Source organism: Salvelinus fontinalis, chromosome 41 (genome assembly GCF_029448725.1).
Source record: "Salvelinus fontinalis isolate EN_2023a chromosome 41, ASM2944872v1, whole genome shotgun sequence".
Classification (NCBI taxonomy): domain Eukaryota; kingdom Metazoa; phylum Chordata; class Actinopteri; order Salmoniformes; family Salmonidae; genus Salvelinus; species Salvelinus fontinalis.
The window spans coordinates 22,202,799-22,226,327 of NC_074705.1; the positions used below are offsets into that span (position 1 = coordinate 22,202,799).

Consider the following 23,529-nt stretch of genomic DNA (forward strand, 5'->3'; position numbering starts at 1 on the left):
AAATTGTATTTTAAGATGAATGTTTTTGATCACTTAAAAGTTTTCCTTTGCTCTCACATTCCACTGTTTTGGTTCAGTGATGTTAGAAAGCGCTATATGCATCACTGGTGTTTAAAATGAAAAGGCACCTGCAAAATAAAATATCAAATCAAATTTAATTATAAAGCCCTTCTTACATCAGCTGTCACAAAGTGCTGTACAGAAACCCAGCCTAAAACCCCAAACAGCAACCAATGCAGGTATAGAAGCCCGGTGGCTAGGAAAAACTCCCTAGAAAGGCCAGAACATAGGAAGAAACCTAGAGAGGAACTAGGCTATGAGGGGTGGTCAGTCCTCTTCTGGCTGTCCCTGGTGGAGATTATAACAGAACATGGCCAAGATGTTCAAATGTTCATAGATGACCAGCAGGGTCAAATAATAATAATCACAGTAGTTGTCAAGGGTGCAACAGGTCAGCACCTCAGGAGTAGATGTCAGTTGGATTTTCATAGCCGATAATTGAGTTTCTCTATATCTATTGTGTTGTGCTGTTACATTTGTATTGTTGACCAATGATGTTTCATATAATTTGAGCTGCGTTCACCACGAGCGAATTCATCATTTCACCTTGCCCTGGAGCACACGGGCATTTCTGATAAGGCTTTGCTGTAGCCTACCTAAGGTTGCACCAAACTGCATGTCCTGTAGCTCACAGGCTGTCAATGACTAGCACCCAAGTAGATTGTGAGAAATAATCAGTAGGCCTAATATTACGTGATTAAATCTGAAAAAATTATCCTCCCCAAGCTGCTTATAGGCATTTACCACCGTTCTGCATTTGTCATTTTTTTCCCCCCAAATCACATTCTTAAAATGTCATAATTAATTTACAAAAGTAACAGTCCTGGTTGAGCCCAATATGTGCTTTACAGTTACAATTTAGCCAAGCTGTGTCTATGCGCCTATGGACCTTGCAATGTGTCATTTGCCTGCAGCTCCAAATCAAATTTTATTGGTCACAAACACATGGTTAGCAGATGTTAATGCGAGTGTAGCGAAATGCTCCACTATCTCACTCTCTATTCCAGCACAGTCAGGGGTTCAGAGATGGTACAGGAAAGGGGTTCTCAATTAAGTTAAAATATCCTTGAATCTTGACTCAAACTCTCCAACACATGCACAAATGCATCATAGCTAAAATGTTGCAGTGTGTCTGGTTTAGATGTGGTGACTGCTCTTAATTTTGGGAAATGAACAAACTGTCAGGTATGAACCGTGTGATTTTATTTTGAAATGCTGTGACCACACAGCATTTCCCCCAGAGTTTTAGCTCTCCCTATGAGCTGGAGATTCACCGTGTGCAGGTGGCAGGTGATGTCAGTTAAAAATTCCAGCTTTAATATACACTGTGGATCATTCAGCTCTGGCTCCTCTCACCTTACTTGCAACAAATTCACAGATTTCTGGGAGAGCGAGAGAAATCTTTCCAAATCTCTGCCACAAGACAGCTCTCACCTCACTGAAATATCAAGTCGCCGTATTCTTTCTGGTATTTCTCCAGCAACTCGCGGAATTGCCGGTGATCCAGTGCCCTCCTAATAATGTTCACCACGCACACGACTTGCTGCATCACATTCTGTAAGTCATAGTCTTAGAGTTTAGCTACAAGTGCTTCCTGATGAATGATACAATGATTTGTAACACATTTAGGAATATTATCTCTCAGGCCTATGAGTCCCTTCTCCTTCCCTCGCATCTTTTATTTATTTAACCAGGTAGGCTAGTTAAGAACAAGTTCTCATTTGCAACTGCGACCTGGCCAAGATAAAGCACAGCAATTTGACACATACAACACAGAGTTACACATGGAATAAACACAACATACAGTCAATAATACAGTAGGTCTATGTACAATGTGAGCAAATGAGGTGAGATAACGAAGGCAAAAAAGGCCACAGTGGTGAGGTAAATACAATATAGCAAGTAAAACACTGGAATGGTTGATTTGCAGTGGAAGAATGTGCAAAGTAGAAATAATGGGGTGCATAGGAGCTAAATAAAGTAGGGAAAGAGGTAGTTGTTTGGGCTAAATTATAGATGGCTATGTACAGGTGCAGTAATCTGTGAGCTGCTCTGACAGCTGGTGCTTAAAGCTAGTGAGGGAGGTAAGTGTTTCCAGCTTCAGAGATTTTTGCAGTTCGTTCCAGTCATTGGCAGCAGAGAACTGGAAGGAAAGACGACCAAAGGAGGAATTGGCTTTGGGGGTGGCCAGTGAGATATACCTGCTGGAGCGCGTGCTACGAGTAGGTGCTGCTATGGTGACCAGTGAGCTGAGATAAGGCGGTGCTTTACCTAGCAGAGACTTGTAGATAACCTGTAGCCAATGGGGTTTTGCAAGCCTCCCCCTTTCTCCCCTTAACATGATGGTCATTATGGCCAATCAGTTATATTTTATTTCATCAGACCAGAGGTAATTTCTCCAAAAAGTACAATCTTTGTCCCCATGTGTAGTTGCAAACCGTAGTCTTGCTTTTTTATGGCGGTTTTGGAGCAGTGGCTTCTTCCTTGCTGAGCGGTCTTTCGGGTTATGTCGATATAGGACTCGTTTTACTGTGGATATAGATACTTTCGTACCGGTTTCCTCCAGCATCTTCACAAGGTCCATTGCTGTTGTTCTAGGATTGATTTGAACTTTTCGCACCAAGTACGTTCATCTCTAGGAGACAGAACGCGTCTCCTTCCTGAGCGGTATGACGGCTGCGTGGTCCCATGGTGTTTATACACTGCTCAAAAAAATAAAGGGAACACTTAAACAACACAATGTAACTCCAAGTCAATCACACTTCTGTGAAATCAAACTGTCCACTTAGGAAGCAACACTGATTGACAATAAATTTCACATGCTGTTGTGCAAATGGAATATGCACATTTGCGACCTGCTGGAGGTAATTTTGCAGGGCTCTGGCAGTGCTCCTCCTTGCACAAAGGCGGAGGTAGCAGTCCTGCTGCTGGGTTGTTGCCCTCCTACGGCCTCCTCCACATCTCCTGATGTACTGGCCTGTCTCCTGGTAGCGCCTCCATGCTCTGGACACTACGCTGACAGACACAGCAAAACTTCTTGCCACAGCTCGCATTGATGTGCCATCCTGGATGAGCTGCACTACCTCAGCCACTTGTGTGGGTTGTAGACTCCGTCTCATGCTACCACTAGAGTGAAAGCACCGCCAGCATTCAAAAGTGACCAAAACATCAGCCAGGAAGCATAGAAACTGAGAAGTGGTCTGTGGTCACCACCTGCAGAATCACTCCTTTATTGGGGGTGTCTTGCTAATTGCCTATAATGCCTATAACAGGGAGGTCAGTGACCTGGTAGTGTGGTGCCTGGACAACCTCTCCATCAACGTCAGAAAGACCAAGGAGGTGATTGTGGATGCCAGGAAAGAAATCCACATCGGCAGGGCTTCAGTGGATCGTTCCTTGGTATCCAAATTACTAAGGACTTAACTTCTTGCGGATCATTTGGACGCTACCGTCCCACCTGGCCAACATCCGGTGAAATTGCAGAGCGCGAAATTCAAATGACAAAAATCGTAATATTAAACATTCATGAAAATACAAATGTTAAACATCAGTTAAAAGCTTAACTTCTTGTTAATCCAGCCGCTGCCAGATTGTCCGATTTCAAAAAGGCTTTACGGCGAAAGCACACCATGCGATTATCTGAGGACAGCGCCCCGCACACATTTCCAACCAATCAGAGGCGTCACAAAAGTCAGAAATAGCAATAAAATAAATAACTTTGAAGATCTTCATCTGGTTGTAATCACAAGGGTCACCAGCTACATAACAAATTGTCCTTTTGTTCGATAGTCCTTTATATCCCTAAAAAGTCAGTTTTAGTAATCCACCGGTTTCCCTCGTTCAAAATGCATACAAATGAATCCAGTAAGTTAACAATAAACTTCTTCCAAACATATCAAACAACGTTCCTAATCAATCTTCAGGTACCCTAATATGTAAATAAAATTTAAGACGGAGAATACCGGAGACCATTACCAGAGATTAATAATGAAGTGCACGCCCTCACCGGAACGCGCAACAAACACTACAGCCAAAATGGGAGCCACGTCAAAAAGGTCATCCAATTGTTATAAAAGGATTTGAAGAAATAGCCTACCTGCGTGTTGTCAACTATTTCAGCACCCTTTCGCGCTGCTCTGAGACAAGAATGGGGACTGGTCTTGATAAAATCAATGACATTTTTACTTTCACTGAATCTCCGTTTGGGAACTGGTAAGCCTACAATTAGGGTGTGGAAATGTTAGGATCATTTTGCTCTTCACTCGCAGTCACTTAGTAGCCTCCTCCCAATCGGTCACATTGTACAGCATCATGTTTTCCTAACGGAAACACTGAGGGTTTCATTTTTCGTTCTTCTTGGAATTGAAACACCATAATATTAATCAAATTAATTCAGCAAATTTTCTTAAAATTTATCCCATTTACTATGTTCTTACAAAAAACGTTTTAAATTCTCTAATACAGCCAATATTAAAAACAGTCAAATGCTTCTCAAAGATGCCCTCTGGTGGTCAAACTAGCACTAGCTAGCATTAATGGCAACAATGGCTGACACTTAAATAATGTGCCATAGAATTATGCGACAGCCCACAAGCTGTGCTAGGGTAGGTTTTATCAGAGTGGGTACGACATCTCCAATGCACTCATTTATAAAACGCACTAACCAAGTCAGTGTATAGGTCGATGTTGTTCTCTGAGGCTGATCGGAACATATTCCAGTCCGCGTGATCAAAACAATCTTGAAGCGTGGTTTCCGACTGGTTGGACCAGTATTGAATGGTTCTCGTCACTGGTACATCCTGTTTGAGTTTCCGCCTATAAGACGGTAGGAACAAGATGGCGCCGTGGTCGGATTTTCCGAACGGAGGGCAGGGGAGGGCTTTGTATGCATCGTGGAAGTTAGAGTAGCTGTGGTCGAGGATATTGCCGATGCACGTAGCGCAATTGTTATGCTGGTAGGATTTAGGTAGCCTTGTCCTCATATTTGCTTTGTTAAAATCCCGAGCTACAATAAATGCAGCCTCGGGATATATGGTTTCCAGTTTGCATATAGTCCAGTGAAGTTCCTTGACGGCCGTTTTGGTGTCTGCTTGAAGAGGAATGTACACAGCTGACTATAAAACTGACGAGAATTATCTTGGTAGGTAAAATGGCCGGCATTTGACTAAGGAATTCTAGGTTGGATGAGCAGGACTTGAGTTCCTGTTTGCGGTTATGATTACACCATGAGTCGTTAATCATGAAGCATACACCCCCCGCCCTTCCTCTTCCCAGAGGTGATTCTCTGTCGGCGCGATGCATGGAGAAGTCCGGTGGCTGAACCGATTCCGACAACATATCCCGGGAGAGCCATGTTTCTGTGAAACAGAGAATGTTACAATCTCTGATGTTTCTCTGGAAGGCAACCCCTTGCTCGAATTTCGACTTCATTGTTGTCAAGAGACTAGACATTGGCTAGTAGTACACTCGGGAGCGGTAGGCAATGTGCACGTCTAAGGAGCCTGACCAGGTGGCCGCTTCATCTGCCCATTCTGTGGCGCCGTTGTAAGACTAGTCAGGATCGGGTTAAAAATGAACTGGTCAAAGTACAGAGATCCTTGATGAAAAGTCAGGACCTCAGAATGAGGTGAAAATACACCTTCACAGGCAAGACAACGCAGGAGTGGCTTCGGGATAAGTCTCTGAATGTCCTCGAGTGGCTCAGCCAGAGGCCGGACTTGAACCCGTTTGAACATCTCTGGAGACCTGAAAATAGCTATGCAGCGACGCTCTCCATCCAACCTGACAGAGCTTGAGAGGAGCTGCAGATAATGGGAAAACTCCCCAAATACAGGTGTACCAAGCTTGTAGCGTCATACCCAAGAAGGCTCAAGGCTGTATAGTTGCCAAAGATGCTTCAACAAAGTACTGAGTAAAGGGTCTGAATACTTATGTAAAAGTTGATTTAATACATTTGCTAAAATAAAAAATGTTGCTTTGTCATTATGGAGTATTGTGTGTAGATTGAGGTAAAAAAAAACAACTTAATCCATTTTAGAATAAGACTAACAAAATGTGGAACAAGTTCAGGGGTCTGAATACTTTGTCATGTTCATTCAACTGAGTTCTATTTTGCTTATTGTAGGCTACTGTCTGTAATTGCCTAAATATTTAATGTGTGCAAAGTTCTAAATCTTGATTTAGTGCATTATAGGGTAAGCATTAGAGTAAGCTACTTTAATATTTGCAGCCATTGGTAAGATCTTTCTAGTGGCTGATCCGTTGTCAATATTGTGGAATAATTCTAATGTTAAGGTAAATTTTGAATGGAAAAAGCCGATCCGAGAGCAGCGTTTGCCTTTCTTTTGCTCCTATCAAGATCGACACATGCCTCAACGACACACGTTCTCTTTGTGTGGTGCTTTGGGAAACCATATTACATTGTCGGCCGTTGTAGGAAAGACGCATTGTTAAAAACACTCATAAGCCTAAATTCCATCGCTGCCGGGAAACCGGGCCCAGGATGTATTCCCCAAGGTCTCAACGTCATGGGTCATTATTCTGTAAAACTCAATATATGCAGATTCCAAAAGTGTAAAATAATTGCATGAATATGGAATTGTACTTAATTCAATCAGGGGTTTTTACACTAGAACCCACCTCCCCCCTTGTACATGCTCGAAAGGAGTTGCATTATTAGACCATACCATGTCAGATTATGCAAGTCAGGAGGATGCTCATACGATAGAACCCAACATCAATATACAGGATTCAGGACAGCCACAAAGAACTGGTGATTTCACATGAACCAGTTTCAAGACCATACAGTTCGAGTTGTACCCCCTCTCAAATCCTTTTCACTCTCTTAGCAATCAGGACCACTGAGGGGGGGAAAGAAACTGCAGCAGTAACAAGATGTGAGCATCAGGATGTTTTATTGTGAATCTGTTTTAGTCATCTTATTCATAGTCCACGAGGCACTGTTCTACTAGAAGTCATCATTGTCAGTCATCCAGGTCCAGTGTGTTGAGTTCCTCATCCAGTTCGTCCAGGTCCTCGCCAGTGAAAAGGTTCTCGTCAACAGGCACGGGCTCGGCTTCCTTTTCGTCGAGAGTCTCGTCTTCCCCATCGTGACCGTTCTCCTCCACACCTCCACAAGCCCCGTTCAGCTGGTCATCTGGGAGAGGGCGCAAGGCACAGGTTCAGAACATCACATCTGCTCAGTCAAAGGCATCAGATATATACGCAGAATCTGTGCTGTGACCCATAAATGAAATTGCAATGGTAGGTGACGTGGCAAGGGAGTCATTCAACTTTGTTCAAGGGGCATCCGGGATTAGAATGGACATTTTTGGACTTAAAAATACTTTTATATAGCCATTTATTCCTGAAGAATATAACTTATACCCCATCAGAACCCAAAATACCCCATCAGAACCCAAAATATAAGCTTGTTTTACGCCATTGTTTACAATTACATTGCTTTCAAACAAACACTATACGCTTAACTTCTTTGGGGTAGGGGGCAGTATTTTCACGTTCGGATGAAAAGCGTGCCCAGAGTAAACGGCCTGCTACTCAGCCATAAAAGCTAGAATATGCATATTATTAGTAGATTTAGATAGAAAACACTGAAGTTTCTAAAACTGTTTAAATGATGTCTGAGTATAACAGAACTCATATGGCAGGCAAAAACCTGAGAGAAAATCCAACCAGGAAGTGGGAAATCTGAGGTTGGTCGATTTTCAACTCAGCTCCTATTGAAGATACAGTGGGATATTGGTAATGTTGCACTTCCTAAGGCTTCTACTAGATGTCAACAGTCTTTAGAACACAGTAGAAGCATCAGACAAGGAAGTGGGGCCGAAGGAGAGGGGTTTGAGTAAGGTCTGCCATGAGCTGAACATGCGCTGACCATGCGCGTTCATGTGAGAGCGAGCACTGTTCCATCACACTTCTGAAGACAATGGAATTCTCCAGTTGGAACATTATTGAAGAATTATGTTAAAAACATCCTAAAGATTGATTCAATACTTCGTTTGTCATGTTTTTACAGACCGTAACATCACTTTTTAAACTTTGTCCGTACTTTCCGCTGGACTTGCCTGGAAAGTGTACTGAACGCTAGAACAGGAGGAATTGAAATAAATGGACATTATTGATCAAAACAAACATTTATTGTGGAACTGGGATTCCTGGGAGTGCATTCTGATGAAGATCATCAAAGTGAATGTTTATGTTATTTCTGACTTCTGTTGACTGCACAATATGGCGGATATATTTTTGTCTTGATTGTGCTCGGAGCGCCGACCTCAGATTATTGCATGGTTTGCTTTTTCCGTAAAGCTGTTTTGAAATCTGACACAGCGGTTGCATTAAGGGGAGGTATATCTATAAGTCCATGTGTAGAACTTGTATAACCATGCAATAATCTGAGACGGCGCTCAGAACAATAGTCAAATTAGCCGCCATGTTGGAGTCAACAGAAACCAGAAATTACATGATAAATGTTTCCTTACCTTTGATGATCTTCATCAGAATGCACTCCCAGGAATCCCAGGTCCACAATAAATGCTTGATTTGTTCGATAATGTCCGTTATTTATGTACAATTAGCTACTTTTGTTAGCGCATTTGGTAAATAATTCCAAAGTCACGAAGCGCATTCCCTAAAAGCTGACGAAATGTCCAAAAGTTCAGTAACAGTCAGTAGAAACATGTCAAACGATGTATTGAATCAATCTTTAGAATGTTGTTAACATAAATCTTGAATAACGTTCCAACCGGAGAATTACATTGACTTCAGATGAGCGATGGAACAGAGCTCCCTCTTATGTGAATGTGCATGGTCAGGTCATGGCAGACTTGACTAATTCCTCTCTCATTCGGCCCCCCTTCACAGTAGAGGCAGACAAAGTTCTAGACTGTTGACATTTAGTGGAAGCCGTAGGAAGTGAAAACTCATTCATATCTCGCTGTGATTTCAATGGGATCTTGGTTGCAAATCGACCAGCCTAATAATTTCCACTTCCTGTTTGGATTTTTTCTCAGGTTTTTGCCTGCCATATGAGTTCTGTTATACTCACAGACATAATTCAAACAGTTTCAGAAACTTCAGAGTGATATAATAATAATAATAAGCATATATGAGCAACTATGACTGAGGAGCAGGCCGTTTACTCTGTGCACCTTTCAACCAAGCTACTCAATACTGCCCCTGCAGCCACAAGAAGTTAAAGGGGAAATCCTCAGTTGAAACAAAGCATTCTCCCTGCCCATTTCAGCAAAAAGCTATGGGATGGGGCTAGAATTCACTCAAATTCATAAACAGAGCTATGGATGCAAGGACTGACCGTCCATGATATCAAAATGATAGTTTTAAAACAGGGGTTGGAACCGCTTCAGGGAACAGAAATATTTAATTGTGTAACAGAATTGGAACCGGGAACAAAAGTGATCCATACTCCGGGACAGAACTGTTATTTTAAAAAGCATGGAAATCAGTTAACCTGTTGAGGACAGAGGGCGCTGTTTTCACTTTGGGGAAAAATCGTGCCCAATTTAAACGGCCTCGTACTCAATTCTTGCTCGTACAATATGCATATTATTATTACTATTGGATAGAAAACACTCTAGTTTCTAACACCGTTTGAATTATATCTGTGAGTAAAACAGAACTCATTTTGCTGACAGGAAGTGGAAAATCTGAAATCGATGCTCTGTTCTAGGGCATGCCTATAAATGTCCGTGATATTTATTAGTATACATGCACTGCATACGTCTTCCACTAGATGTCGACAGGCAGTGAGAGAAGAAATGGAGTGTATAACTTGATCCGGGGTCGAATAAAATCTCTTGGCATGACGTGTCACCAGTTTCCTGTTTTCTGGAGCGCGCGTGAAGGGACCTGGTTTTGCCTTCTGAAAAGCTGTCGTTATAGACGACTAATATCTCCGGCTTTGATTTTATTTGATACATGTGACAATATCATCTTAAAGTATGTTTTTTCAATATAGTTTTATTAGATTATTGAAATTTATTCGGGATGTTAGGCGTGTTGCGTTGTGTGCCTTTGTTCAGGAAGGAGAGCTTCGCGCTACTTTGCTAGCTTTCCGTGCTAATTGACTGGAGAAGAGGACATTCTAAAATCAAACAACGATTGTTCTGGACAAAGGACCCCTTGTACAACATTCTGATGGAAGATCATCAAAAGTAGGATCCATTTTATGATGCTATTTCATATATCTGTCGAACATGTGAAATAGTAGTTTGTGCCCAGATTTTGGGTACTCTCTCGCTATAACTAAGCTGGATGTCGTAATGAAGTTATTTTTAGAATTCTAACACGGCGATTGCATTAAGAACTAGTGTATCTATCATTTCCTAAACAACATGTATTTTCTAGTAACGTTTATGAATAGTTATTTGGTCAGAATAGTTGAGTGTCATAAAAATATCCGCACATTCTGGGAAAAATATGCTACGTTAGCACAATGTATAACCACTGATTTCAGCTCTAAATATGCACATTTTTGAACAAAACATAAGTGTATGTATAACCTGATGTTATAGGACTGTCATCTGATGAAGGTTTATGAAGGTTAGTGAAAATTTATATATTTTGCTGGTTTATTTGCTATCGCTAACGTGCCTATTGCTATCGCTAACGTGCCTTGATGAATGAATGCGGTAGTGTGGTAGGCTATTGTAGTAAGCTAATATAATGCTATATTGTGTTTTCGCTGTAAAACACTTAAAAAAAATGGGAAATATTGGCTGGATTCACAAGATGTTTTTCTTTAATTTGCTGTACACCATCGATTTTTCAGAAATGTTTTATGATGAGTATTTAGGTATTTGACGTTGGTGTCTGTAATTACTCTGGCTGCTTCGGTGCTATTTCTGACGGTAGCTGTGATGGTAGCTGCAATGTAAAACTGATTTATGCCTCAAATATGCATATTTTTCGAACAAAACACATTTATTGTATAACATGTTATAAGACTGTCATCTGATGAAGTTGTTTCTTGGTTAGTTTGGTTGGTTCTTGGTTAGTTAGGTTGGCTTTGTGCATGCTACCTGTGCTGTGAAAAATGTCTGTCCTTTTTTGTATTTGGTGGTGAGCTAACATAAATATATGTGGTGTTTTCGCTGTAAAACATTTTAAAAATCGGACATGTTGACTGGATTCACAAGATGTGTATCTTTCATTTGCTGTATTGGACGTGTTAATGTGTGAAAGTTAAATATTTCTCAAAAATATTTTTTGAATTTCGCGCTCTGCCTTTTCAGTGGAATGTGGGAGGAGTTGCCAGACAGGTTAACATTATTTTACGTTCCAGGCATTTTTTTCTTGTCCCACAAGCTGAAAATATTTGTCATTGGAGGGGGAAGGGCAGGGAGCCTGCACAAAGTATAGGCTACTGTACTGATGTTAAAACCGTGAGAAGATCGGGAGGTTTTTTATTAGCTAGAAAATAATGGATTAACTTTTTGAATGCTACTTAAAGATTACTATAGGCCTAGTTATTACATTTCACATTGGATTTATTCATTACAAAAAAGGCGAGACGTGTTTTTAGTTCTGGTGCCGCTGTACACACACACGCTTGTAAGCTAGCTCAAAGGACATTCAAAGTTCCTTCATAGAAGCTGCTCCTCCTAGGTATAATTCTGTGGATCTAATTGAGATAATGCATGTCATAACAAGATGCCTAGTGCTTCAAACCTGCTCTTCCACCCATCTGTAAAATGTCAGTCACATCTTGTGCCATTTTAACCATGTTTTACTTCGCTTACAAACATAGGAGTAAGACAAGCTTATATTTTGGATTCTGATGGGGTACGACAGCTGAACTAAGCTCATGTGGCGTTTATAAGTATTATTCTTCAGAAGTCAACGGGTACATATCATTCATTTATAAGTCTGAAAGTAGATGTACCAACTACAGATTGTCCCTTAAACTATAATTTTGATCTCATGGATGGTCAGTAGTTGTATCATTAGGTCTGTCTACGAATTTCAGAGTTTACCGGCTTTTTACAGAAACAAGTGAATCTCAGATAGCCCTCAGCCATGGGGGCGCTGTTTAGACTACTTATGCTAATTTGGCTAATTTTTTAAACGGCTTCCCACAAAATCCTTGATCGTACAATATGCATATTATTATTATTATTGGATAGAAAACAGTCTATAGTTTCTATAGGAGTTGAAATTTTGTCTCTAAGTGGAACAGAGCCCATTCTACAGCAATTTCCCTGACATGGAGTCAGATTTGAGAAATGTTGGCCACTCTTCTGAAGTCATTTAAAAGGGCACTGTCGTTGCTATGACTATACGGACACTTCTTACGTCTTCCCCTGGATGCCTTTACGTGATGACGATTCCAACGGGGTCGATTGCTCGTTCACAGGCCCTACAAATGAAAAAACCCTGAAGCTAGTCATTCTTTGGGAGCTGCGTCATGAGCCTAGAGGACACCGGCGCGCACCTGTTCCAAGCGTTAGTTTAGCCTGTTATATTTCTCCGGTCATCTTTTCACTCGTTTTAGGAGTTAAAAACATCATAAGGTAGTTAATTTAAGGCGTTTTATAGCAATTTATATCCGTTTAGTGCGATTTTGGGACATTTATTTTTGCAACGATGTGAAAAGTTGGGCACGCTTTTCAGTTCATCCCGAACGCAGTTGACATTTCCACATGGCAAGAGGACAGCTTTCCACCAAAAGACGATTTCTCCCAAGAAAGGATCCTTTGCCCAAGATACTGATGGAAGAACAGCTCAAGGTAGGACATTTTTATTATGATAAATCGTGTTTCTGTCGAAACATTTTAGTGGCTTAGGACGCCATGTTTTTTGACGTAGCTTCGCTTGGCGCAAACTGTATTGAAAAGTAAGGATAAATTAAAAAATGTAATAACGCAATTGTATTAAGAATTAAATTGTCTATCAATCCCTGTCCACCCTATATTTTTTAGTCACGTTTATGAGTATTTATGTATAAGAGTAGATCACTGTCTAAGTGGAGCAAGGACATTTTCTGACCAGCTGAGCTACATTTCACATTGTCTAACCATGATTTTGGTGGCTAAATATAAACATTTTCGATCAAACTCTATATGGATTGTGTAATATGATGTTACAGGAGTGTCATCTGAAGAATTCTGAGAAGGTTAGTGAAAAAATTAATATATTTTTGGCGATGTTGACGTTATCGCCCACTTTGGCTAGAATCAATGCTGGGCTGCTATGTGCTATGTGCTATGCTAATATAACGATTTATTGTGTTTTCGCTGTAAGACACTTAGAAAATCTGAAATATTGTCTGTATTCACAGGATCTGTGTCTTTCGATTCGTGTATGCTGTGTATTTTTACGAAATGTTTGATGATTAGTAGTTAGGTAAACACGTTGCTCATTGTAATTATTCTAGTCCATTTGTGATGGTGGGTGCAATTGTAAACTATGCCATCTACCTGAAATATGCACTTTTTTCTAACAAAACCTATCCCATACCATAAATATGTTATCAGACTGTCATCTAATGAGTTTTTTTGTTGGTTAGGGGCTATAAATATCTTAGTTTAGCCGAATTGGTGATGGCTACTGGTGTTGGTGGACAAATAAAAGATGGTGGATTATGCTAATGTGTTTTTAGGTAATAGATGTACATCTTTACATATTGTGTCTTCCCTGTAAAACATTTTAAAAATCGGAAATGTTGACTGGATTCACAAGATCTGTGTCTTTCATTAGCTGTATTGGACTTTAATGTGTGAAAGTTAAATATTTAAAAAAAATTTTTTTTTTGAATTTCGCGGCACTGGTTTTTCAGTGGGGGGGGGGGGGGGTGTGCCGCTAGCGCCACGCTGATCCTAGACAGGTTAAAAGGGGCAAATTGTATGATAGAAAGAGGTTTAAAGTCATACAGTACTGTGCAAAAGTTTTAGGCAGGTGTGAAAAAAATGCTTTAAAGTAAGAATGCTTTGAAAAATAGACATGTTACTAGATTATATTTATCAATTAACTAAATGCAAAGTGAGTGAACAGAAGAAATATCTTAATCAAATCCATATTAGGTGTGACCACCCCTTTACTTCAAAACAGCATCAATTCTTGTAGGTACGCTTGCACAAAGTCAGGGATTTTGTAGGCATATAATCAGGTGTATGATTAAACAATTATACCAAACAGGTGCCAATGATCATCAATTCAATATGTAGGTTGAAACGGTCATTAACTTAAACAGCTGTGTAGGTGGAATAAAACTGGGTGAGGAACAGCCAAACTCAGCTACAAGGTGAGGTTGGTGAAGACAGTTCACTGTCAAATGTCATACACCATGGCAAGACTGAGCACAGCAACAAGACAGGGTGGTTATACTGCATCAGCAAGGTCACTCCCAGGCAGAATTGTCAAGGCAGACAGGGATTTCCAGACGTGCTGTCCAAGCTCTTTTGAAGAAGCACAAAGAAAAGGGCAACGTTGAGGACTGTACAGTCTTGGCAGAAAGTCTTGAGAATGACACAAATATTAATTTTCACAAAGTCTGCTGCCTCATTTTGTATGATCGCAATTTGCATATACTCCAGAATGTTATGAAGAGTGATCAGATGAATTGCAAAGTCCCACTTTGCCATGCAAATGAACTGAATCCCCCCAAAATATTTCCACTGCATTTCAGCCCTGCCACAAAAGGACCAGCTGACATCATATCAGTGATTCTCTCGTTAACACAGGTGTGAGTGTTGACGAGAACAAGGCTGGAGATCACTCTGTCATGTTGATTGAGCTCAAACAGACTGGAAGCTTCAAAAGGAGGGTGGTGCTTGGAATCATTGTTCTTCCTCTGTCAACCATGGTTACCCGCAAGGAAACACGTGCCGTCATCATTGCTTTGCAAAAAAAAGGGCTTCACAGGCAAGGATATTGCTGCCAGTAAGATTGCACCTAAATCAACCATTTATCGGATCATCAAGAACTTCAAGGAGAGCGGTTCAACTGTTGTGAAGAAGGCTTCAGGGCGCCCAGCAAGCACCAGGACCGTCTCCTAAAGTTGATTCAGGGGAACGACCAGTACAGAGCTTGCTCAGGAATGGCAGCAGGCAGGTGTGAGTGCATCTGCACGCACAGTGAGGCGAAGACTTTTGGAGGATGGCCTGGTGTCAAGAAGGGCAGCAAAGAAGCCACTTCTCTCCAGGAAAAACATCAGGGACAGACTAATATTCTGCAAAAGGTACAGGGATCGGACTGCTGAGGACTGGGGTAAAGTCATTTTCTCTGATGAATCCCCTTTCCGATTGTTTGGGGCATCCGGAAAAAAAGCTTGTCCGGAGAAGACAAGGTGAGCGCTACCATCAGTCCTGTGTCATGCCAACAGTAAAGCATCCGGAGACCATTCATGTGTGTGGTTGCTTCTCAGCCAAGGGAATAGGCTCTCTCACAATTTTGCCTAAGAACACAGCCATGAATAATGAATGGTACCAACACATCCTCAGAGAGCAACTTCTCCCAACCATCCAGGAACAGTTTGGTGACGAACAATGCATTTTCCAGCATGATGGAGCACCTTGCCATAAGGCAAAAGTGACAACTAAGTGGCTCGGGGAACAAAACATATTTTGGGTCCATGGCCAGGAAACTCCCCAGAACTTGTGGTCAAGAGGCTGGTGGACAAACAAAAACCCACAAATTCTGACAAACTCCAAGCATTGATTATGTAAGAATGGGCTGCCATCAGTCAGGATGTGGCCCAGAAGTTAATTGACAGCATGCCAGGGCGGATTGCAAAGGTCTTGAAAAAGGGTCAACACGGCAAATATTGACTCTTTGCATCAACTTCATGTAATTGTCAATAAAAGCCTTTGACACTTACGAAATGCTTGTAATTATACTTCAGTATTCCATAGTAACATCTGACAAAAATATCTAAAGACACTGAAGCAGCAAACTTTATGGAAATTAATATTTGTGTCATTCTCAAAACTTTTGCCCACGACTGTAGACGCAGTGGTCGGCCAAGGAACCGTACTGCAGCAGATGAAAGACACATCATGCTTACTTCACTTGGCACCAGCAGTGCCATCAGCTCAGAACTTGCAGAAAACAGTGGGACCCAGGTACACCCATCTATTGTCCCGAGAAGTCTGGTCAGAAGCGGCCTTCATGAAAGACATGCAGCCTTCATGGAAGACCTGCGAACAAAAGCCATTCCCCCGACGTGGAAACAAGGCCAAGCGACTCAAATATTCCTGAAAACACAGGAACTGGGGTGCAGAAAAATGGCAGCAGGTGCTCTGGACTGATGAGGCAAAATTTGAAATATTTGGCTGTAGCAGAAGGCAGTTTGTTCGCCGAAGGGCTGAGGAGTGGTACACGAATGAGTGTCTTGCAAGTTTCGGGCTTCATTTCTGCAAATGGAGTAGGGGATTTGGTCAGAATGAATGGCCTCCTCAATGCTGAGAAGTACAGGCAGATACTTATCCATCATGCAATACCATCAGGGAGGCATCCGATTGGCCCCAAATTTATTCTGCAGCATGACAACGATCCCAAACATACAACGAAAGAAGAACAAAGAGTCCTGGAAGTGATATTATGGCCCCCACAGAGCCCAGATCGACATCATCGAGTCTGTCTGGGATTACATGGAGAGCGAGAAGCACCGGAGGCTGCCTAAATCCACAGAAGAACTGTGGTTAGTTCCAAGATGTTTGGGCCAACCTACCTGCCGAGTTCCTTCAAAAACTGTGTGAGAGTGAACCCAGAAAAATTTATACTGTTAAGGCAAAGGGTGGTCACACCAAATATTAACGTAATGTAATTGATAAATATAATCTATTAACATGTCTATTTTTGAAAGCATTCTTACTTTAAAGCATTTTTTCACACCTGCCTAAAACTTTTGCGCAGTACTGTACATGTTATGGAAAACACATTTGGGATAGAAAGATAAATGCTTTAAAAAAATAGAGATCAAGGATAATGTGGCTTCCATTCATTTTATTGGCAGAATAATTTCAAACACTCACCATTAATTTCCTTTGTTGGCTTCGATTTGGCTGTGAATCTGTCAACTGCAGCAACAGTTATCCCGGTGTTATCAACTTCCTTTGGAACAAACCTGGCTAGATCAATGTCCTGGAACTCCTGAACATCTTCAACCTGTGGGGAGGAATAACCAGTATCAGAGGTCTGAATGGCCGATTAAATTAGGGCCGATTTCAAGTTTTCATAACAAATCGGTAAATCGGCATTTTTGGACACTGATTGTGGCCGATAATTATTATATATATTTTTTTACCTTTATTTAACAAGGCAAGTCAATTAAGAACACATTCTTATTTTCAATGACGGCCTAGGAACGGTGGGTTAGCTGCCTTGTTCAGGGGCAGAACGACAGATTTTTACCTTGTCAGCTCGGGGATTTGATCTTGCAACCTTCCGGTTACTAGTCCAACGCTCTAACCACCTGCCTTACATTGCACTCCACGAGGAGCCTGCATGACAGGCTGACTACCTGTTACGCGAGTGCAGCAAGAAGCCAAGGTAAGTTGCTAACTAGCATTAAACTTATCTGATCAAAAACAATCAATCTTAACATAATCATTAGTTAACTACACATGGTTGATGATATTACTAGTTTATCTAGCATGTCCTGCGTTGCATATAATCGATGCGGTGCCTGTTAATTTCTCATCGAATCACAGCCTACTTCGCCAAACGGGTGATGATTTAACAAGCGCATTCGCTAAAAAAGCACTGTCGTTGCACCAGTGTGTACCTAACCATAAACATCAATGCTGTCCTTCAAAATCAATACAAGTATATATTTTTAAACCTGCATATTTAGTTAATATTGCCTGCTAACATTAATTTATTTTAACTAGAGAAATTGTGTCACTTCTCTTGCGTTCCGTGCAAGCAGTCAGGATATATGCAGCAGTTTGGGCCGCCTGGCGAACTGTGTGTAGACCATTTATATCTAACGAAGACCGTAATTAATTTGCCAGAAGTGTACATAATTATGACATAACATTGAAGGTTGTACAATGTAACAGCAATATTTAGGACTTAGGGATGCCATCCGTTAGGTAAAATACAGAACGGTTCCGTATTTCACTGAAAGAATAAACGTTTCGTTTTCGAAATTATAGTTTCCGTATTTGACCATATAAATGACCTAAGGCACGTATTTCTGTGTGTTATTATGTTATAATTAAGTTTAGGATTTGATAGAGCAGTCTAACTGAGTGGTGGTAGGCAGCAGCAGGCTTGTAAGCATTCATTCAAACAGCACTTTCGTGCGTTTGCCAGCAGTTCTTCAATGTGCTTCAAGCATTGAGCTGTTTATGACTTCAAGCCTATCAACTCCCGAGATTAGGCTGGTGTGACCGATGTGAAATGGCTAGCTAGTTAGCGGGGTGCGCACTAATAGCGTTTAAATCGGTGACGTCACTCGCTCTGAGACCTTGAAGTAGTTGTTCCCCTTGCTCTGTGGAGCGATGCGTAACGATGCTTCGAGGGTGGCTATTGTCGATGTGTTCCTGGTTCGAGCCCAGGTAGGGCGAGGAGAGGGACGGAAGCTATACTGTTACACTATGAAATACAAATGGTAGAGAGAAATAGTCCTATAATAACTACAACCTAAAACTTCTTACCAGGGAATATTGAAGACTCATGTTAAAAGGAACCACCAGCTTTCATATGTTCTCATGTTCTGAGCAAGGAACTTAAACGTTAGCTTTTTTACATGGCACATATTGCACTTTTACTTTCTTCTCCAACACTTTGTTTTTGCATTATTTAAACCAAATTTAACATATTTCATTATTTATTTGAGGCAAAATGTATTTTATTGATGTATTATATTAAGTTAAAATAAGTGTTCATTCTGTATTGTTGTAATTGTCATTATTACAAATAAATAAATACATTTTTTATTTTTATTGTCAGATTAAATCGGTATTGGCTTTTTTTGGTCCTCCAATAAATCGGTATCGGTGTTGAAAAATCAATCGTTCAACCTCTAGTATCAATGTTATACATATGTATCACTTCATGATAATTAAATCTGGTGTAGCGCCAACACGTCCTCAAGTTACTTCAGTAAAGATTTCCTGAGTATCCCCAGAGATACATGCCTATTGAAAAATATGCTTTATCAGGCTTACCTCAAAGTCATCATCGTCCTCAACATATTTTATGTCATCAGCCTCCTCATCGTCATCATCAGCCAGATCAGGGCAAAACTCAAATACTTGACGGCCGCTAACCTACACAACAACAATTCGTGTTAGTATTAAAATGTTTTCAACTTATCTGTAAGATGTGATACTGCAATCAAAATAAATGATTATTTCGAGCTTTGGCGACATCCTCTGGTAGAAAACAAAATCAAAGCTCACCCCAAAGGACCTGCCAGCTTTGAAATCAGCTTTCTTTTTCTCTATGTCTTGCTCTGCCTTGGCCACTTTCTCTTGCCTTTTCCTCTTTTTCCAGGCCAAGAAGGTCTCCAGAGTTATTCGGGTGACATTTGGTCCGAGGGCAGATCGCTGATAGACAAAGTAATTGTTTGGTAACATTTCTTAAACAGTAAAAGTCCACGGAAACTTTACAGGATCTCAATCTCAGCACTACGTTATTGAATAAGTCCCAAGTTATTAATAAGTCCCAAGTTATCCCCCAAAAAAAGTATGTTGGTCACAGAGTGATCGCAAACTTTAACAGAGTTAACAGCCAGTCCTGGCATCCATAGCTCTTTATGCATTTCAGAGTGGATAAAGTAGCGAGGCTGCCGATTGAAACAAACATTGTGGCTTTAACTGTAATACTAACAACAACAACTGAAATATCTCAAGTAGGAACTTGTATTTTCGTGAAAAAGTGTTCATATCTACCTCATTCTCTATCAACTCTTCCATTGAGATTTCATCTTCCTTTTCATCCTTCTTCTTGTCTTTCTTTAGCACAAACCCAGCAGGCAATGCATGGCGGTACATACAAGTGTCAGCTCCACTAGGACATACCCAAAACCAACCATATTTGTTGTTTTCAATGGCATCAAGGAAATGCTTGCAAACCTACATGACGATAAAAGCAGAAGTCAGTCTAAAGTCAATGTATCCTAATATACAGTGCATTTGGAAAGTATTTAGACCCCTTGACTTTTCCCACATTGTTACTTTACAGCCTTATTCTAAAATAGATTCAATCGTTTTCCACACTCAATTTACACACAATACCCAATAATTACAAAGCAAAAAGAGATTTAGACATTTTTGCAAACTGATGGAAAATAAACTGAAATATTACATTTCCATAAGTATTAAGACCCTTTACTCAGTACTTTGTTGAAGCACCTTCGACAGCGATTACAGCCTAGTCTTATTGGGTATGACGCTACAAGCTTGGCACGTCTGAATTTCTCCTATTCTTCTCTGCAGATCATCAAAGCTGTGTCAGGTTGGATGGGGAGCGTCGCCACACATATCTTTAGGTCTCTCCAGAGATGTTCGATCGAGTTCAAATCAGGACTCTGCCTGGGCCACTCAAGGACATTGAGACGTGTCCCGAAGCCACTCGTCTTGGCTGTGTGCTTAGGGTCAGTGTCCTGTTGGAAGGTGAACCTTCACCCCAGTCTGAGGTCCTGCGTGCTCTGGAGCAGGTTTTCATCAAGGATCTCTGTACTTTGCTCCGTTCATCTTTCCCTCGATCCTGACTAGTCTCCCAGTCCCTGCCGCTGAAAAAGATCCCGACAGCATGATGCTGCCACCACCATGTTTCATCGTAGGGATGCTGCCAGATTTACTCCAGATGTGACACTTGGCATTCAGGCCAAAGAGTTCAAACTTCGTCAGACCAGGGAAATCGTGTTTTTAGTGTCTTTCCTTTAGTGTCTTTTGGCAAACTACAAGCGGACTGCCATGTGAGTTTTACTGAGGAGTGGCTTCCGTCTGGCCTCTCTATAATAAAAGGCCTGATTGGTGGAGTGATGCAGAGATGGTTGTCCCATCTCCACAGAGGAACTCTGGTGCTCTGTCAGAGAGACCATCAGGTTCTTGGTCACCTTGACCAAGGCCCTTCTCGCCCAATTGCTTAGTTTGGCCCGGGCAGCCAGCTCTAGGAAGAGTCTTGGTGGTTCCAAACTTCTTCCATGTAAGAATGATGGAGGCCGCTGTGTTCTTGGGGACATTCAATGCTGCAGAAATGTTTTGGTACCCTTCCCCAGATCTGTGCCGACACAATCCTGTCTCTGAAGTCTATGGACAATTCCTTCGTCCTCATGGCTTGGTTTTTGATCCGACATGCACTGTCAACTGTGGGACATTATATAGACAGGTGTGTGCCTTTCATGTCCAATCAATATTTTTTTTCACAGGTGGACTCCAAGTTGTAGAATCATTTTAAGGATGATCAATGGAAACAGGATGCACCCGAGCTCAATTGAGTCTCAAAGCAAGGGGTCTGAACACTTAAGTAAAATTGAAAAACCTGTTTTTGCTTTGTTATTATGGGGTATTGAGTGTAGATTGATGAAGATTTTTTAAATTTAATCCATTTTAGAATAAGGCTGTAACAAAATGTGGAAAAAGGGAAGGGGTCTGAACATTTTCCGAATGCACTGTATAGTAGTGATGAATCTTAGCTCTTAGAGGGATGTGCCAAAACATACAATTTGAGTTTTTGAGCTTTGAGCTTTTTTCTTTTCAGCTTCTCCGTGCTTCTGGTTCACAACCTCCTCCAACTTCTTCTCATCCCAATTATCCATGGTGTCTATACAAAACAGGATAAATAGTCAGCTCTACAAAACCCAGCAGAGATATCAGCTGTCTCTTCACTGCTGACAACACTAATGGTTAGAAGACACTAACCTTTCTCAAGCTCGTCATCTCTCTTGTCGACGTAGAGGCTCCGTTTTTCACACTTCCTCTCGAGTGTCAAATCGTGGGAGAACTTGCACTTGTCTCCTTTGGTGCATTGGCCTTGCTTGAAGAAGGCACAGAGAACTGACTTTGGGTCCACCCCTGCAGAATTAAGAGGAAAACATAATAAGTACTGAATGTTTCTTCTTGCGCTCATTACCTCAGGGTCTTTCCTGCCACTTGCCAGTTAGGTGGATTTAATAGAATAACTACACATTAAGAAAAAATTATTCTCTTTTGTTATTGTAACCCAACACAGGGTAACAATATTGGGTAATGATTTAAATTATGTACAGTACCAGTCAAAAGTTTGGACACCTACTCATTCAAGGGTTTCTTTATTTTCTACATTTTAGAATAATAGAAAATAAATCAAAACTATGAAATAACACATGGAATCATGGGTTAAATCAAATCAAAATATATTTTAGATTCTTCAAAGTAGCCACCCTTTGCCTTCATGACAGCTTTGCACTCAACATTCCCTCAACCAGCTTCACCTCAAATGCTTTTCCAAACGTCTTGAAGGAGTTCCCACATATGCTGAGCACTTGTTGGCTGCTTTTCCTTCACTCTGCGGTCCAACTCATCCCAAACCATCTCAATTGGGTTGAGGTCGGGTTATTGGAAGGCCAGATCTGATGCAGCACTCCATCACTCTCCTTCTTGGTCAAATAACCCTTAAACAACCTGGAGATGTGTTGGGTCATTGTCCTGTTGAAAAACAAATGATAGTGGGACTAAGCCCAAACCAGACGGGATGCCGTATCGCTGCAGAATGCTGTGGTAGCCATGTTGGTTAAGTGTGCCTTGAATTATAAATAAATCACTGACAGTGTCACCAGCAAAGCATCCCCACACCACCACCTCCACACTTCAGTGGGAACCACACATGGGGAAATCATCCGTTCAACTACTCTGCATCTGATAAAGACAATGCGGTTGGAACCAAGAATCTCACATTTTGACTCATCAGACCAAAGGACAGATTTCCAATGGTCTAATGTCCATTGCTTGGGTTTCACCTGAAACCCCACCTCTTCAAGGAATACCTAGGATAGGATAAAGCAATCCTTCTGCCCCCCCCCCCCCCCCCCCCCTTAAAAGATTTAGATGCACTATTGTAAAGTGGCTGTTCCACTGGATGTCATAAGGTGAATGCACCAATTTGTAAGTCGCTCTGGATAAGAGCGTCTGCTAAATGACTTAAATGTAATGTAAATGTTTCTTGGCTAAAGCAAGTCTTTTCTTCTTATTGGTGTCCTTTAGTAGTGGTTTGCAGAAATTCGACCATGAATTACTGATTCACACAGCCTCCCCTGAACAGTTGATGTTGAGATGTGTCTGTTACTTGAACTCAAGCATTTATTTGGGCTGCAATTTCTGAGGCTGGTAAATTTGATGAACTTATCCTCTGTAGCAGAGGTAACTCTGGTGCTTCCTTTCCTGTGGCGGTCCTCATGAGAGCCAGTTTCATCATAGCGTTTGATGGTTTCTGCGACTGCACTTGAAGAACCTTTCAAAGTTCTTATTTAAGCTGTTCACACCATAATATGGACTTGGTCTT

At 41.2% G+C, this 23,529-nt stretch overlaps 1 protein-coding gene across 1 annotated transcript in view; it reads right to left on the reverse strand.

Annotated features, from left to right (window-relative positions):
• Window positions 1-6,957: 6,957 nt before the first annotated feature.
• The window catches only part of LOC129840703 (zinc finger CCCH domain-containing protein 15-like), a 28,965-nt gene continuing 12,393 nt past the window's right edge, over window positions 6,958-23,529 (reverse strand). The window contains exons 4-10 of the mRNA XM_055908788.1: window positions 21,912-22,064; window positions 21,713-21,813; window positions 19,938-20,120; window positions 19,446-19,592; window positions 19,212-19,313; window positions 17,070-17,202; window positions 6,958-7,216 (exon numbers count right to left, since the gene is read on the reverse strand). Of these exons, the coding sequence (XP_055764763.1) occupies window positions 7,044-7,216; window positions 17,070-17,202; window positions 19,212-19,313; window positions 19,446-19,592; window positions 19,938-20,120; window positions 21,713-21,813; window positions 21,912-22,064 (992 nt within the window). The 3' untranslated portion in view covers window positions 6,958-7,043. The remainder of the gene's footprint in view (window positions 7,217-17,069; window positions 17,203-19,211; window positions 19,314-19,445; window positions 19,593-19,937; window positions 20,121-21,712; window positions 21,814-21,911; window positions 22,065-23,529) is intronic.